This window comes from Pseudonaja textilis, chromosome 1, assembly GCF_049901715.1.
Source record: "Pseudonaja textilis isolate UNSWEBS1 chromosome 1, rPseTex1.2, whole genome shotgun sequence".
Taxonomy (NCBI): Eukaryota; Metazoa; Chordata; class Lepidosauria; order Squamata; family Elapidae; genus Pseudonaja; species Pseudonaja textilis.
Genome location: NC_141990.1, coordinates 285,104,312 through 285,121,270, shown reverse-complemented (window position 1 = coordinate 285,121,270; position 16,959 = coordinate 285,104,312). Strand labels below are relative to the sequence as shown.

Genomic DNA, 16,959 nt, shown 5'->3' with positions numbered 1-16,959 from the left:
GTGCATAGCTTTCCCCATCCTGGTGCCTTGACAACAATTCCTAGATTCTAAGTCAATAAAATCACTATACAGTAGATACCTTGTGGTCCTTGACCATTCATACTGAATTCCTCCTTATTTCTCCTGCAGCCAAATATAGAAATGATATTGCTTGTAAGACTACAATATCAATACAGCTGACCAGGATTCCTGATATAGTAAAATGGGCAGCATATAAATTTAAGAGATAAATAAGTAAAGAAAATAAAATATGCATCTTGTTAAAATATGCATCAACCAAGAAGATTTTGGAAGGGCAGACTTTAGTATATAAACAAGAAGCAAACCCCATACTCACTGACACTGATGATATTACCTAGTTGGGTAGTGAAATGTCTGCAAGCAAACAACTAAACCCTAAAAGCACCAAAAATTCCACAATTGAACCTTGAGTTACAAATACTCTATTCCAATTAGCATCTTGTTTATTAGACAAACCAGTCAGATTGCAGACCATGTGGATGGGCAGGAGGAATTCAACTCTTCCTCTTCCATTAATAAAAAAACCTACTCTTCCAAATGTATTATTTGCATTATAATATGTGACTTGTGCTTAATATTTGAGTTTCCCATTCCTGATAAACAAACTAGTTATTTTCTACTTTATGAGTACATTTAAACAAGTCTTCCCCAAACAAATGCTCTCTAGAAGGGTTGGACAGGTTACCATAAAACTGACCCAGTATAGCTAGCATAGCAGAGAATTATGAGAGTTTTGGTACATATGAACAACATACACTGAATGAAAAAGACCTGAATTTTGAAGAAAAGAGAATGTAGAAAGTTGGGCAGAGAAGGGACAGGCAGACTGCTATCCCCTCCCCTTAATTTTTTGTTTACATGGCTGTATATTCTTGACTAAGTCAGGAGAAATTAGAATTAAAGCATTCCTTATAGATAATTGTCTACCTGAAGCATCCGGTACAGGAAAAACAAACTTTTATCTTTATGGAGCTTTTAAAATTCAGAACAGTGGTGGGCAGCAGAATGTTCTTTGTTTATTTTACTCAGTTATTTGATTTACACCCTGAATTCTACTCTGGCAAGTTCTCAAGACAGCTGGCAAACATTAAATCCAAATCTTAATTTAATTAGAAATAAGAATTGGTTTATTTTGACTCAGATCGCTGGTCCATTATTCAGCACTTTCTACCCAAGTTTCAAAATAAGAAATCCCTGAACACTGTCATTACTTCCTCTAAGCGGAAACTAGCATTTCTTTTTTTCTTATTATATTTATATATTATTTATATAACAAATGTCTCAAACACAGCTTTCAAAGAAATAAAACCAAATGATATATATAAAGTCACAATAAATATATGCAAGGTTGTAAGAAGCAATAGTGCAAAAAAACAATGACATGCCAAAGAAAACTAATTGCTTCAAGCCAAAAATCTGACAAAAAAGTCACTCTATTATTATACTGTAGAATGCAAAGTGAAGAAAAGTTTGATGTTTACAATCAGTGCCATTTGGATAAAAGAAATCAAGTGAAGGTGTGGATACTCCATTGAATGAGGCACCAATGTGCGCGCTATTATGTTGATGCTTGTTAAAAGGGACGGGAATTTGATTATATATAATTATGCCTGTTATTTTGATTTAAAAAAAAACTTCCCATGGATGCCAACGCTTACTAGATTCGGCAAATGTAAGAGGGGCCTCTATATATGTATGCAATGAACCTGATTCTTGGGCCAGTCAAGTTTCTGTCCCACTCAGGAGAAATTATATTATATTATATTTCTCAGCAAACCCCACACTTATTTGTACTCATGTTACCTAGTTTGGTAATGAAATCTCTGCAAGAAAACAGCATGCTCAGAGATTATAGAACTCAGGTCAACCATGAATAGTTATTTTGATATTATACATATTAATTCGTATTTACATGTGTCTGTCTATCATTTACCAGTAAGACACTGTGTAAGCAACATACTTACTCTGCTTCACAGCAGTAAAACTAAATTGAGTAAAAAAATTGAGTAAAACTATATGACCAATTCAAACATCCAGGGTAAATTTCATTAAAATTAAAAAAGTAAACAGATAACAGATATTCAGAGTTGAAAGGGACTTTGTAGGTCATCTAGTCCAACCCACCCACCCCCGTCCAAGTGGGAGACCCTACATCATTTCTTACAAATGGCAGTCCAATATCTTCTTGAAGGTCTCAAGTAATGGCAGTCCCACAACTTCCGAGAGAAAGCTGTTCCATTGGTTGATTGTTCTCACTGTCAGAAAGTTTCTCCTTATTTCCAGGTTAAATCTCTCCTTGTTCAGTTTCCATCCCTTATGTCTTGTCTGGCCTACAGGTGCTTTAGAAAACAGCTTGACCCCCTCCTCCCTGTGGCAGCCCCTCAGACCTCTATCACGTATAAACAAAATATACAACTAAATGTAGAAGTATGGAAAATGAAATACAAAATATGGAACACAACAATTACATTTATTTAAAATGTGGATAATTAACTAATCATCCAATATTTACACAGTGTGTATGTTATTCTGTGTTGGGAGTGAAGGATGTTTGAACTCTCTTAGATGGACTGTCTAAAGGAGCGTGTCTCGGAGTAGGCAGGCGTTACTCCAGAACCTTGGCCCTTCCCGGCGGAGTCACTCGGGCTTTCCCGCAACAGAGTCCTCTTGCAACGCGTCCGCCAGGTCAGCCAAACGATCCCGGCGGGGTCACCGGAAACGCCCTCCAGAAATCCCCGGGGCTGCAGCGGCAGGGCGGAGTGCCAGGGGCCGTGGGAGGAGCAGGAAGGCGGCCACCCTTCACATGGCCCTGCCTGGGGCGACAGGATCGACCCACGCTCTCGCTCCCCCCAGTCGCTGCAGCCTCGGGCGGAGCGAGGCGAGCGGGATTCGAACCTGAGTCAGAGACGCGGGGAGCCTCTTGGCGGAAGCGACGCGGGGGATCCGGGAAGCCAGAGGCGCCTTCGCTGCGTCCCACAAGCATCCGAAAGCCGGCAGTGGATATAGTCTAGTGGTTGATCGGGGAAGGAGCCTGGCGGCCGCGATGCAACTTCTCCGAGGTTTTCTGGTAGCTCTTGCTCTGCATGTGGTGGGCGCGCAGGTGAGGTGAACTTCGGAACTGGCTGATTAATCGTTCCCGATCTCTGGAGGAGATTTGGGGGGTGGATGTGTGCCGGAGCTTCGTATTTCGTATCCTCAGTGTGTTTGCTGGGCGTGTGGTGCCCGAATCCGCTACTCTCCCGTGTCACTTTCCTTGGTCTCGTAGTGGTGCTTGCGATCGTGTCCCCTGATCTTCTCGGAGAGGATGAAGCGATGATATTATTATTATTATTATTATTATTATTATTATTATTATTATTATTATTATTATTATTATTATTATTATTATTATTAGTAGTAGTAGTAGTAGTAGTAGTAGTAGTAGTAGTAGTAGTAGTAGTAGTATCATTATCATTATCATTATCATTATTATTATTATTCATCCCCGGAGATCAGTGCTGTCTTTCTTTACTAAAACGAGAAGAACCAAACGGGAAGGGGAACGGACCTCGACGTTTTGCTCAGGTCTCGGAATTGTAGGAGCCACACGGGCAAGTGTTTCCTAGATGAAGAGCAGAACATCAAGGCACAAATTAAACCCCACATCGTCATGATCATCTGACCTGAATGTTTAATTGTGTAGGAGGTGGTTAGAAATGTTTAATAGAAGAAGGGTAAGATCTGCACCAGCCCAGAAGCTGCAAGGTAAGAGCTTCAGCACTGAAGAGCAGCAGACGAGCAGCAGACCTGGGGACTTGGGTAAAACTTTTGATGTGGTAGAGCAGGATGTAGAATCTACCGGGCTTGGAGAAAGGGATGGAGGGAATTCCCAACACATCTTTCCATTTAGAAAATATTGATACAGTAATTTTAATATAGATAAGGGTACAACTTGGATGGAGAACCAAATTTCATGTTTAAATTCAGTAGTGTTTTGTTAACGTTCTTTAATTGCCTCAATCATTCTAACATACAGTATGATATTCTATTTTCCAACCTCCTCTACACTTTCTTAAGAGTGAAATGCAAGTTCCAGACCCATACAATAATCCAAGGACCATATTGCTGTGCAGAACATGGAATTCTCTTTTCATTGAAGTTTGTCAAGCTTTTTCAAAAGAGAAATTCAGTTATTTCTATTCTGCAGTTGATGCTTTGCTATCTCCCCGAAGTATCTCTTTTTAACTCTTAACAACTTAAAGTTGTTATGTCCACACACAGACAATTAGAGCCAGGGGAGTCCTGTGCAATGAGGTCACGGGGGTCAAGAACAGTCTCGCTAAAAGCACCCCAGGGTAAAGAGTTTTCAGGAATAGGCTGGCATATGCTTCATAAATGATTTGGAAGAAGTGCTCTAAAAAATAAAAGAGGGTTACTTGAGTGGAGCTGGCTGGGGAATTCTGGGAGTTGAAGTCTACCAGGCTTAAAGTTGCCAAGCTTGGAGACCCCTGACCTAGTAGACATGATAAAAAAATAAAACTTTTTTCAAGTTGAACTAGACTCTTGACCTGGACACATCCATGCTGTTTTCATGGCAATGATACAGAAGCGATTTGCCATTGCTGCCATTATTTTAGTGTTACTCTTCAGGACAGTTTACAGCCCTGACATTTCTAGCTGATGCCCTATCTACTAGATAGTAACGTGGTTTGAGCCTTCTTAGTGGGTTCTACATCGGGCCTAATACAATATGAAAAGGGAAAGAAAGAAGGAAAAAAGTAAGTTAAGAAAAATTGAGAAAGAAGAGGTGACTGGTTTTTCTGCTCATTGGTACTACACTTAAAAAAAATCTGTTGCTGGATGCCTTCTAGTCTTGGTTTGCTCCTTGACACTAGATTGGCTTTCTTTAGCTCAACACCCTCTCTGGTGTTACACTACAACATCCAACATTCCAGCCGGCCTGGTCCCAGAGACTGAGAACATGGAGATTGTAATCTAACGCATCTGGACAGCATCAGATTGCAAAAAAAAAAAAAAAAATCCATTAGTTTCTGAGGCAGGTTTGGAATAAATTCAGCCCATCTGCTAAAAGTAGTATCCAGTATTAGCCAGTAGAAACTCCTTAGATTTTAGTAGCTCAGTACAATCATTCATTGGGTCAAACTTCAGTTGACTACAAAAAATTTCAAAAGCAGAAATACTGGATGGCTAGCCCATTCATAGTGCTACTCAATATATACAAATAATCTACAGATTTATTCATTGACTAAAACAAAATAATGTCTATATAAAACAGGTAGTGATGGATTATTGCTGTCAACCTTTGTTATTTACTGTAAATGACTGATCATTTTTCATTTTTATGCAGGGCAGGGATCAAATTATTAAATTTCAATTATATACAATTGTATTTGTGCTTATGTAAGCATTTCTTAGTGAACATTGTTATGAATTAGTATTTCAAAGTTCTAACAATCAAATTCATTAACTGACAATAAAATTTGGGGAAAAACTCACCTTTCTTTATGTAGAGGTTAAGTCAAAGTATGTTTTTCTTTTACCATACTCTTTTCATATTGCTATTTTCATGCCTAATTTTAGGACTACCAAGCTGCATCTCTAGCATTTAATTCTATTTTGTCCCTTTCGCTTCTTTTCTTCCATTCCATTTAATCATTAAAGAGTCTTCAAATCTTTCTCCACTTATATAAATGTTAGAATGGCCAGACATGGGAAACTGTGTGTTAGACTGACACCTTGTGTTTCTAAAACAAAGTTGGGAATTGCAAGAAGACAGGATAACACCATCAAATGAATCATACCAAGATAACTATTAGAAATGACAGTTCCTGAATCTATAAGTTTTCTTCTATATTTGATTGGGTAGTAGTTTCTCTTCTTCCATGTAAGTATGTGTCAGGGCGAACTCAAGACATTTTGCTGTTTCTCATGAAGACAGGATAACAGCATCACATGAATCATACCAAGATAACTATTAGAAATGACAGTTCCTGAATGTATAAGTTTTCTTCTAGATTTGATTGGGTAGTAGTTTTCTCTTCTTCCATGTAACTATGTGTCAGGGCGAACTCAAGACATTTTGCTGTTTCTCATGAAGGACAACTGCATACACAGAAACGAATCTGACTAGTAGTTAAAACTTCTTTCTATGCTGGCAAGGGAACAGCATCCTTCATCGCATTTGAGACAGTAAATAGTTTTAGAATATTCAGTCAGATTACAAACACAAGTAGAATTCTGCTGTACATGTGGACTATTGCAACATGTTCTATATGGGGCTACCTTTGAAAAGCATCTGGAAGTTCATTAAAAATGCAGCAGCCTACATGGTTTTATGCAGATCTCAGTGCGCATATGTGTCACCACTCCTATGGGAGTTGCATTAGTTGCCTCTTTACTTTCAGGTGCAATTTAAGGTGCAGTGGTCACTTTTAAAGTTCTTCATGGTTTGGGATCAGGTTATCTGAGGGGTCATTTCTTGCTGGTCACATCCACCCAACCCACTAGAGTGGGGAGGCAAGAAATGTTGTGGGTCCCGACCCTAAGGAGGTATCCAGAAGAAGGGGCTAGAAGAAGGGCTTTCTCTGTGGTGGCTCCTTGCCTGTGGAACATCATCCCTCCAGAAATTAGACTGGCTCCAACTCTGACACTCTTTTGGAAGGCCTTGAAGATATGGTTTTGCCAGTGGGCCTGGGGAACCCAGAGTGGGATGGAGCCCATTAAATGACTGATAGGAGTGTGTCTTGCCACTGAGGAGGGTGGTGGGTGATTATTACTTTATAATTTTTTATTATTTTTATTTTTTTCTATATTGTGTTTTATTTTCTGTAAGCCGCCTAGAGTCGCCATGAGCGAGTAGATGCTATATAAAATTTCCAAAATAAAAATAAATAAATAAATAAATCAGGGTGATCTGACCTAGCAACTTTTGCTACTATCTCCCCATCCATATTTTAACTAATCACCAAAAGGCATCCAGTAAATCCATAGAGTATTTTATGTCTTCCATTCTGAAGGTGAAAAGAGCTGATTTGTCTTAGACGAAGTCTTAGAAACCCTCTTGCAGCTACCCTAGAAATGTCTAGGACCTTTTTCTCAGATCTTGATAATGTATTAAAAAGCAATTTCCATGGATATGTTGGGATTCAGCTTGTGGGACGATTGAATCCTATTTTCTTAATCCATTCCCAGTACTCAGAGAAATGTTTGCTGCTAGAATGAATTTCTTCCCAAGATGAAAAACCTAAAAGTATATAAGAAGAGTATGACAATGATCATTCTTCCTACTCATTCTCTGCTGGAATGAGCTTGCTAAAACTTTGGAAGGCATTGTCTTTAGTTTTAGATCTTTTATCAACCCATAGGCAGACTTTTGTTGTTAATGGATGAATGAATGTTTGAACTCTAGCAAACTCTGAGATGAAGTTAGTGGACACTTCTCTTATCTTATCATTTGTTTAATGAAATACAGTAACAAAAATGTCACATATCTCTGAATTCAGTTTTGTAGACATGGAGTTTGCTACTCCCAGGATTCTCAGCAGTAAGCCATTTGTAATTAAAAGTCTGGTTGTTACAGTTCCCAAATGTCTTGGAGAAGGGTTGTGGGGCATGTTATGTCAGCCTTTTTACCTTTTTGGGTCTGGAATGTATTGGGAAAATTACCTTTCCCCCTTTTCTCCTTTATTCCCAGATGAAAGATGTGGTTCTTCAGAACAGCACTACTGAAGGACCAGGTGAGTATGAAATATGTGAAGCATGACCTTCTCTTATAGTGTGGATTTGGACTATATATGTCTGTCTGTCTGTCTAATCTATAATGGGAAGAATCTTGGAGGCTATTTATGTGCTCTGATGCTATCCTTTGGATTTCTTTTAAAGACCCTCCACCCTTTTTAAGAATCTCTTCACTCTTGATTGTAACTTCTCATGTTACAATCCCCTACAAGTTTATCCTTTCCATTTTTCAATTACTACTTTGTTTACTTAGATTATAAGGACTGAAATAGTTGAAATCTGTAGAAATTGATTTAATAAAGGGGAGACACTATGATTCAACTAGTGTTTTCTTTGTAATATGAACACAGTACAAGGTTGTCTTCCATTTTTCACCCAATAATTTCCACATTCCCACCAAATACTGTTTGTATATTTTTAAAATCTTGCTAACTGCAAAGAATCAGTTTACTGTTACTTTTAATATAACTGATCTTGCATTAGTTCATAATTTCCAGTTAATGATTACAGTTCGAAGTTTTAATGGAAAAGATCTTTGTTCAACATCTTGAAGAACCGTAGCTATTCAGTAGATGCAAATCCAGTATTGTTATTATTTACTTGGCAGACATTATTGTGCAATGAGTAATGATTCTTGCCCTTCAAAAAAAAGTATGTTGGGTGAGGTCAAGGAATGAGATCTCATAAAAGCTCTGAAATTTTTCAATTTTTCCACCATTTTGGGAAGAATTTTGATTGGACTCAGAATGATTGCAATTTAACCTGTGGGGTTGTAGGCATTGTTTTTAAGGGACACTGAATCCCTAATACATATGAGTAATGTGTTGCTTGCCTCGAGGGAGACAGTACTAAAACAGAGGCAAGGGAACGTCCTAGAGTCATAAGATGTAAGGGATGATGGAGAACATCTTGTTTAATTCCCTGCATAGTGCAGGAATCTATTGCTATAGTATTCCCAGCAGGTGACTTTCCAGCCTCTGTTTAAACTTTTTCAGCAGCAGAGACCCTACCATCTCTGAAGGAAGTCTTGCCAATTGAATGTTTTTCCAGATGTTTGACTAAAATCTACACCCATGTAATTTAAGGCCATTATTTTTGTCCTCTTCTTTGGAACAACTCTGAAAAATTCTGTCCCATCTTCTGTATAATAATCCTTTACACATTTGAAGCAGCTATCAAGTCTCCCCCACAGTCTTTTCTCCAGCCCACACCTACACACCAGCTCCAAATGTTCTGCAAAGATTTTTCCTTTTAGATTCCCTGTCTTTTGGATTACTGTTGTCTGGAGACACTCCCAGCTTGTCAAAATTTGGACAAGAACTGGGCACAATATTCTAGTGCAGTCTGAAAAACAAGCAAGAGAAAGACACAGTGGCTTCCTACATGCACTTCCAGCATTGGATATATGAAAAAAACAAAACAGGCAACTAAGTACTTTACTTTCATACTTCTTTTCGTTTTTTAGTGGTATCCTTTTTTGATGTTTGGAATCGCAGCTCCTGCCAGCCATTGGAGAAACTAGTCAGTGTTGTATCAGAATACCCACATGAAGTGGAGCACGTGTTCAAACCATCCTGTGTTTCTGTGCGTCGCTGCTGTGGATGTTGTAGAGATGAGGCACTGCAATGTGTCCCAGTGGAAATGGCCAATATCACTATGGAGGTAGGTGAGAAGACTGTAGTTCCATTTATCCTGGAGCACAGGGTCACTTCCTCACTTTCTCTGCAGTTAGCTGTCAAGGCTGGTTTGCTTCATGTAAATGCAATTCAGAGTTTGCTCCCAAGAAGCTAATGTCCACTGCTGAGGTTCCCCTAGAACTGGAACTGTTCTTAATATTTTGAGTAAAAGCGGTATATTATTTTCCCATCTTTTCAAAACTCTACAGCTCCATAGTATAGGACAGTTAGATAGTATACTTCAATTCCCAGAATTCCTCAGCTAGTATGCTGGCTGAGGAATTCTGGGAGATGAAGTCCACACATTTTAAGATTGCTGAGGTTGAGAAATGTTGTCTTAAGAGAAACAAGGCAGTTCGGCCACGGAGTCAGATGAAGGAATTGCCTTAGAACCACACTGGGTAACACATTACATTTATGTATGAATTTGTATAGTATTCTTTTTACTTTAACTATATGTGTGTCTGTTTATATAAAATTGCTTACCAACTACGATCGGGAACAGCAACTCTCTCATTAAGAGCAGCAGTGCTTAAGGAAGAGGACATATGACCATGACTTATAATTTCATTTCTGTCTTTTGCATTAATTCTGCTTGTTAGAAGCCAGTTGTGAAGCTTGCAAATTGTGATCATGGGGTGCTGTGATGGTCGTAAATGTACACAAGTCACAAAGCACTTGAATAGCAATCACATGACCGCAGGACAATGCAACAGACATAAATGCAAGGATTGGTAGGTATATTTTTCTAATCGTTGTAACTTTGAACAGTTACTAAACAAACAGTTGGTGATTGAGGACTGCCTGTAGAAGGCATGGATAGGTGAGTCCTATCTGCCTCATGGTAAGAATTGCTTACCCTGAGTCTGCTACTTGCCTAAAAGGGGATATCAGCTGTTTATCTAAATAACTATTTGCCCCATTGGAAAACAGTAACTTCAGAGTGGTTATTTTCCCTGGAAGTCTGATGCAATGATAAAAAATGAAAAACAACTCTCCCAACATTGCCCAAATTCTGTTTATTATTGTTCCTCCTGGATTGCTATTTTTAAAAATAAAGCTCAGATGCATCACATGGCTCCATATGTAATGGAGTACTTGCAGTGGTGTTTCTGAAGCCAGCTCTCATTGGCTTGTGAGAGCTGGTTATTAAATTTTCTGGAATTTTATGGGATAAAAGTAGGGCTGAGCCTTGTTGCCTTCTGTCCCAATCAGCTGTTCTGTGGTGGAATGGTAGCAGTGGAGCCAATGCAGCTGGTTATTAAATATTTCTCATCATACCACTGTTTACAAGCGTACATTGTTTTTGACTTGTCTCATCTGGCCAATAGATACAGGTGGCCAAGAAAGCTTCCCTCTGATGTGAAAGAAAAACAGATTGTTCTTTGTTAATCTATGGCTCTGGGGAACAGAGTCATACTTAAAAAAACCCTGCTCTTTGGTCAAGTGGTAGAAGTGCAAAGAGATAAAGATGCTCAACAAATCACTTAGATTTTACCCTTTCAGCTCAAGAAGATCAACCTAGAGAATCAGGTACCCTTCGTGGAGTTGTCATTTACTGAACACAGGAAATGTGAATGCAGGTGAGCAACTTTGCTGTGGCATTTGGTAAGTGCATCCGGTGCTTTGCAGTGTCCAAATTAGGGGACAAGGGAAGGCAGGCTTTTAATAAACCCTTCTCCTTGAGAGTCTGCCTCTTCGTTGAGGTCTTTGCTATTATGCTTCAGAAACTGGTACTTCAGATCGCCTCTTAATGTCACATGACATTATGCACATGGAGGCACATGAGTTGTGTTAGAGAATGGCTGACTTTAGAACCACGGGGTCAAGTTTTGTTTTGTTTTTTGTAAATTTTATTTGAGTTTTCACAAAGAGAAAAAAAAATACAAATAAAACATTTTTTTTTTGAAAGTAGCGTAATCCCAGGTTACATTTCTTCGTACAGGCACAAATTCAGGTTCATGGTCATTTTTATATTCTATTCTATATCTTATTACTATTTTACATTTTCTGCATAGCTTCTCCCCTCTTTTAATTTTCTCAATTTTATTTTAATTATCTCATCTCAATTCAAATCATTGTATTTATATTTTTTGTCTGTCCTGTTTCAATTATCTATTATCTTTTCTCATTAAACAAAATTTCTCCTGTAGTTACTGATTGGAGTATGACGCCTTTATATCTTTTCCCTAAAGTTGTAACATTCAATATAATATATAACTGCCATTCGGATTCTGCTTGGTACATTCTTAAAATATACACTTTTCTACTTTTCTTAAAAAAAGAAAAAATTATAAATGTATATAATTAAAACATTCCATTCCAATTCAATTCTGTCATTAATCTTAATATTCATTAAAGTCTTAACATCTTTAACATTACTTTTCAATTAAATATCATACTTCTATGGGAACAATTATAAGCTTTCCATAGCTAATTCCCCCCCTTCACTTATATTTTATAAAACATTAACTAATTAAAATGTTCCTGTTCCTTCCTAATTCAATTTTCTCATTTATTTTATTTCACTTATTTTATTCACAAACATTTCACTAAATTACACTATTTTATCCCTCATTTTAATCATACGTTGTTTCCAATTTTCTAAAGTTAATTCTATTACTAATATAACAATACAATCTTATGTACCTTTACAGAATCCCTTTTTCAGTTAGATTTTCACCCATTATCTCTAAATAGGTCCTGTTTCTCTGTATCTTGCTCCGGTCCTTTGTAACTTCTTTTCCTTTCCTTCTTCCCTCTCTTCTTCTCTTCCCCTTTTTACCCCCTTGCCTCTCTACCTCTATTTCTCTCTTCTGTATTCCGCTTTTCTGTTGCTTTCCAGTATTATACTTATTTTTTGAATTATTTTTCTTTTCTTTGGTTGTTTTTTTAAGTCTTAAATTCTCCATTCTCTTTCCCCTCTTTCCTTTTTCTTCACCACATAGAGTTACTTGTTCATTAAAGATGGCTTCTTCTTTGTTCCAGTCTTCTTGTTTTGCAGTCTTTTCTTGTTGTTTCTCATAGTTCCAAATCTCCATTTCTAAGAATTGAAAAACGAAGCCAAAAGAACCCTTCCCTTCTTGTGCATCTTCTTTGTACTTTTTAAGTTCCATTTTCAATTCATCCAGAAGTGGTGCCATTGTATAAATTTTTAAACAACCACCCGATTGATTTTAGTCATTCAAATATAATAACCAAGAATCCAAAGATCACCAAATAATCCAAATACACGCAAGCTGTTTCTTTTTTGCTCTTTTTTTTTCACTTTCTCTTCCTGAGGTTACTATTTAGTTGCAAAGTTTCAGTTAAAATGTATCTTTTAGAAGTCTTGTTGAAGTTTTACTTTAGATTCTTTTTAATTCCAGGCAGTCTCCTCCCTCTTCCAGATCCTGCCCTAATTCTTTTTCTCTCCCTTCCTGCTTATGAAAAAGTGTTATTGTAGTTCTGGTCTTAGAAAATGTCAAAAGCTTCCCCATTTCTGTGCTAGAGTTCAGCCTTTCTGTCCACTGTTGCCATCATCAAAGTTTCTGGAGATTTCTGAATCATCTGGCACACAGCCAGCATGACGATAAAGTCAGTATAGCATGAACTATATTTAAGGAGCACAGACTATGGGACACTCTTTTAGGGAATCTACCTTTTCCCTTGGCTGGGTGTGTAGCATCACATCTCCAAGGTGCTCTGTATATGCGTGGAGCAGACACCACCATAAACTAAAAGTGACTAATTCTTTTCCCCCAGGCCCCGACAAGATGCTCTGAAGTCAGGGAGGTAAGTAGCATTAGTAAAGATTCTGGAGGCTGGGACTCTCTGCAATGTCTTATCTCCCATCCACTCTTTTCCCCACCTTTCCTCCAAAAGGAGGAGGAGACTCAAGGGACGCAGCAAGAAGAAGCGGGAAAAGCAGAGACCCAAAAATTGATCTCCATGTGAGTATCAACAGCAGGGAGAGGAAAAAGAATACTATGGTGTAAGAGTCATAAGCAGAGACTATCTTTCCTTCCATCAGTACCTGATTTGGCTTCTGGATCATGCAAAGCCAGTGGGGTGGCGGGCGGGGGTGGGGGGAATCTTGGTCTGGAAATCTCATCTTACTTTATAAATAAGTATTGCGTCAGTGTGGATTCAGTTGCACCCATTTCCCCATTCCCTGATTTTGATTTTGGGACGGGGTGATTGTAAGTATCTGAGTAGACAGCCATAGTTTTTCTTTGCTGTGTTCTTTTTTTTTTTCATGGCTACTTAGATAATGTTTCTGTCAAACGATCTGAATGAGTGGCTATTAGTTTAGGGCCATAGCAGCCAATGAGCATGTGAGCATAAAAGTGGTGCTAAACCCACGTTTAGTGACACCTGCCACCAAATTCTTTTTAAAAAGGGAATAGCCTAATTTAAAGACAATTACTTTTAAGGAAGGTGCAGAACCAATGAAGGTCAATGCACAGAGAGGAGGGGGAATTCCAATGCTGGGCAAGAGAAATGAAACTTAATTCTTCAGGATCTGCCTGTGGCAGAGTTCAGGAACGGAGCTCAGATCTGTGCTTGGCTCGAGAAAGAAAGCTCAGATTCCAAAGATCCACATTTTGTTTTCCCAGCTCAGCATAGAAATGTTCTTCCAGTGAAGAGGAGAACTCATGTGGCTAGCTGGAGAAATGAAGCTTGAATATTTAGGATCTTTGCTTCTCCAGCCCAGTGCAGGAGTTCCTTTCCATGCACAAGTGGGAGGGGAAATCTTCGGACTCCATTTCTACATCCCAGGAGTTCCCTTCCTTCAGTTGTATTGACTGTTTCCTAGTATGATTTGATTGCTTATTGTACCCTATGACTATCATTAAGTCTTGTACCTTATGATTCTTGAAGAATGTATCTTTTCTTTTATGTATATTGAGAGTATTTGCACCAAGACAAATTCCTTGCATGTCCAACCACACTTGACCAATAAAGAATTCTATGCTATCCTATCCTATCCTATTCTAGGCAGTTCTTTCACTCCATATGTGTAACAATTCACATAATTATTAATGATCACAACTGGAAGAGCCAGGATTGTGGTCATTGAATGAAGTAGTCATATGGGCTATTTACTTAACAATCACTTTGTTCAATGACCAAGATTGTGGTTGCATGTCAAAGACTACCTATAATTGCCATATCCTATGGCTAATAATTTTGCCTTGTTCTTTTGAAGGGGAAAAATAATTCTGTTTTGAGATTGTCAACATAAAAGCATTGTGCTACAGTATTTTAAGACTGAACCTCAATATATTCCTTACAAGTTTAGCTTGGAATAATAAACTAATGTTTGCAGCTTAAAGAAGAATTCAGCCAATAGGAGAAATTCATGGAGGTTTTACACCCAGCGGAATGTTATTTTATTTTCTGTATCTGGGTTTTTATTTTAGGTTTTTAATGTAGATAGTGGTATTAGCATAAATTTCACCTTCTGTTATAATGTATTTATTACAGCAGAGCAGAAACCAGAGTTTGCACATAGAGTAGGAAATGTAGTTCTAGCTGTCCATTTTACATGTTAACATCTTTGGATATTTATTTATTTGGTGCTGAGTCTCTTCTGTGCTTTTTTTCCAGGTGTGCCATTTGATGATAGTTGTTGCTTTCTCAGCCAAGGGCAGTGCGCAATGCCTCTTTTTAAATGCTAAGTCCTCTTCAACATTCCTCTGAAGTTACAATTTTGACTGATGGATTCAGGGGTCTGATAACAGCTTGCTCACTTGAAGTAAGAGCAAAAAGGGAGGAGTAAAGACGACATCCCAGTGAGAATATGTCAGGACATTCTGAGGGAGATGGTTTTTATATATATATATATATATAATTGCATCAGAGGACTGCTGCCAGGATCAAATGAAGACCTGTTTATCTCAGTCCATTCCCTTTCTACATAAAGCTAATATTTCACTCTGGTTTCTGCAGAATTGAGAGTAAAATGGAAATACAAGAAAACAGCAGCAGGTTTATGTTTCAAATATTTGGAGTTTAGAGAACTTAAACTATTAAGACAAATGTGAATACTTCCTCCTGGATATTTTCTGGATATTGTCTCTCAGTTGGGAATTGAGAAATGAAAGGGAAGAAAAGTTTGAGCTAAACTTTACCAATCCTAAGTCTTGTTTTTCACCAGGGCTAATACCCAGAGAACACGCCTTCCTATAAAACATGTCTAAAACAGCAAGTTAACCTTGATAAATAAGAGCTATAACTCCTTATCAAATAATATTCTAGAAGTCAGTATTTCAGAAATCAGAGCCCCAGGCAAGGAAATGAGAGCAGAGAACGTAGTTCCTGCTCAAGTTCCTATCAATTTAGTGTACATGTAGGCCTTTGTTGCCCCAGGAAAATTAGTTCTGGATTATCCCCGCAAAATCATTTTTCTCAAGAAAATATAATGTTGTGCTTGACATGTTTTGCAAGCTCTTCTGCTTATCTTGCAGTAGAAATCATAGTACTTGCTTATCAGTTTACTGGATTTTGTTCATACATGTCATCCTTGATTTTCAAACACAACTGAAACCATCATTTCCATTGCTAAGGAAGACATTTGTGAAGTGAGTTTTGTCACATTTTACAACTTTTCTTGCCATAGTTGTTAAGTTAGTAACATAGTTGTTAATGGAATCTGGCTTCCCTGTTGACTTTGCTTATCAGAAAGTTGCAAAAAAGGTGTTCACATGACCCCAGGATGCTGCAGCCATCATAAATACATGCCAATTGCCAAGCATCCAAATTCTGATCATGGAGATGCTGCAACAGTTGCAAGTGTGAAAAATGGTCACCAGCAGTGGTGGGATTCAAATAATTTAAGAGAACCGCTTTGCCCAGGGTCAAGTTGGTTGTCATGGGAGGCGTGGCCCATTCCCATCTTCCAGCTCCGCTGCATATGTGGGACGAGCCTCCTGCAATGGCCAACCTGACTCTGGGCGAGCCAGATTGGCCATCGCCCAAACTCTCCGCTGTCAATGTGGTTCCTGGGCGCTGTGCTGCAATGGAGAAACGGGAATTGGAGTGGCCAGCATGAGGGAAGGAGGAGGCTGCTTTTCCTCATTCTTCTCTCTGCTCATCGTCCTTCTCACGCACTGGCTGCTCCATTTCCCGTTTCTCCATTACCCTGCAGTGCTGCAGCGCTTGCCCCACCTACCTCCGCCCAGATGCCCTCACTTGACCCAAGTATTTCTTTGTTAACCTGATTTTCAGCTCTGTCACAGTTCTCCATTGTGTTTCTCGCCGTCGTGTGCAAACATTTGTGGGACTGAAAAAAAAAGTTCAATCAATCAATTCCAATTTTGTGAGATTTTTTTTTTGCGCAAGTAGTTGATATTGATTGATTAAACTTTTTTTTTTGTCCCACAAACTTTTGTTTCCCTGCACATGACAATGAGAAATGCGATGAAGCTTGAAATCAGGTTAGCAAAGAAATGCTTGGGGGAAGCGAGGGCATCTGGGCACCAGGCACTGAAACAAACCTATCTGCTGGCACTTAAATGCGGCAGCATTCCAGCTCTGGCCA

At 38.5% G+C, this 16,959-nt stretch overlaps 1 protein-coding gene across 2 annotated transcripts; it reads left to right on the top strand.

Moving 5' to 3' along the window:
• Window positions 1-2,726: 2,726 nt before the first annotated feature.
• On the top strand, window positions 2,727-15,403 carry PGF (placental growth factor). Of its 2 annotated transcripts, XM_026705240.2 has the most exons (7): window positions 2,727-3,121; window positions 7,715-7,757; window positions 9,224-9,420; window positions 10,941-11,017; window positions 13,179-13,208; window positions 13,299-13,366; window positions 15,027-15,403. In XM_026705240.2, exons 1-6 carry the CDS (start codon window positions 3,065-3,067, stop codon window positions 13,357-13,359), a joined length of 465 nt encoding a protein of 154 aa, XP_026561025.1. In that variant the 5' UTR covers window positions 2,727-3,064; the 3' UTR covers window positions 13,360-13,366; window positions 15,027-15,403. The 2 variants fall into 2 exon arrangements, with proteins under 2 accessions (XP_026561025.1, XP_026561034.1); XM_026705249.2 differs by lacking the exon at window positions 13,299-13,366 and having other exon boundaries at window positions 2,789-3,121.
• Window positions 15,404-16,959: the final 1,556 nt, after the last annotated feature.

Bases quoted from the DNA above. Each gene is read 5' to 3' on its own strand.
- PGF (XM_026705240.2), top strand. From the start codon at position 3,065: ATGCAACTTCTCCGAGGTTTTCTGGTAGCTCTTGCTCTGCATGTGGTG. The intron at 7,758-9,223 runs GTGAGTATGAAA...TTCGTTTTTTAG, and splicing joins CAGCACTACTGAAGGACCAG to TGGTATCCTTTTTTGATGTT. The intron at 11,018-13,178 runs GTGAGCAACTTT...CTTTTCCCCCAG, and splicing joins CACAGGAAATGTGAATGCAG to GCCCCGACAAGATGCTCTGA.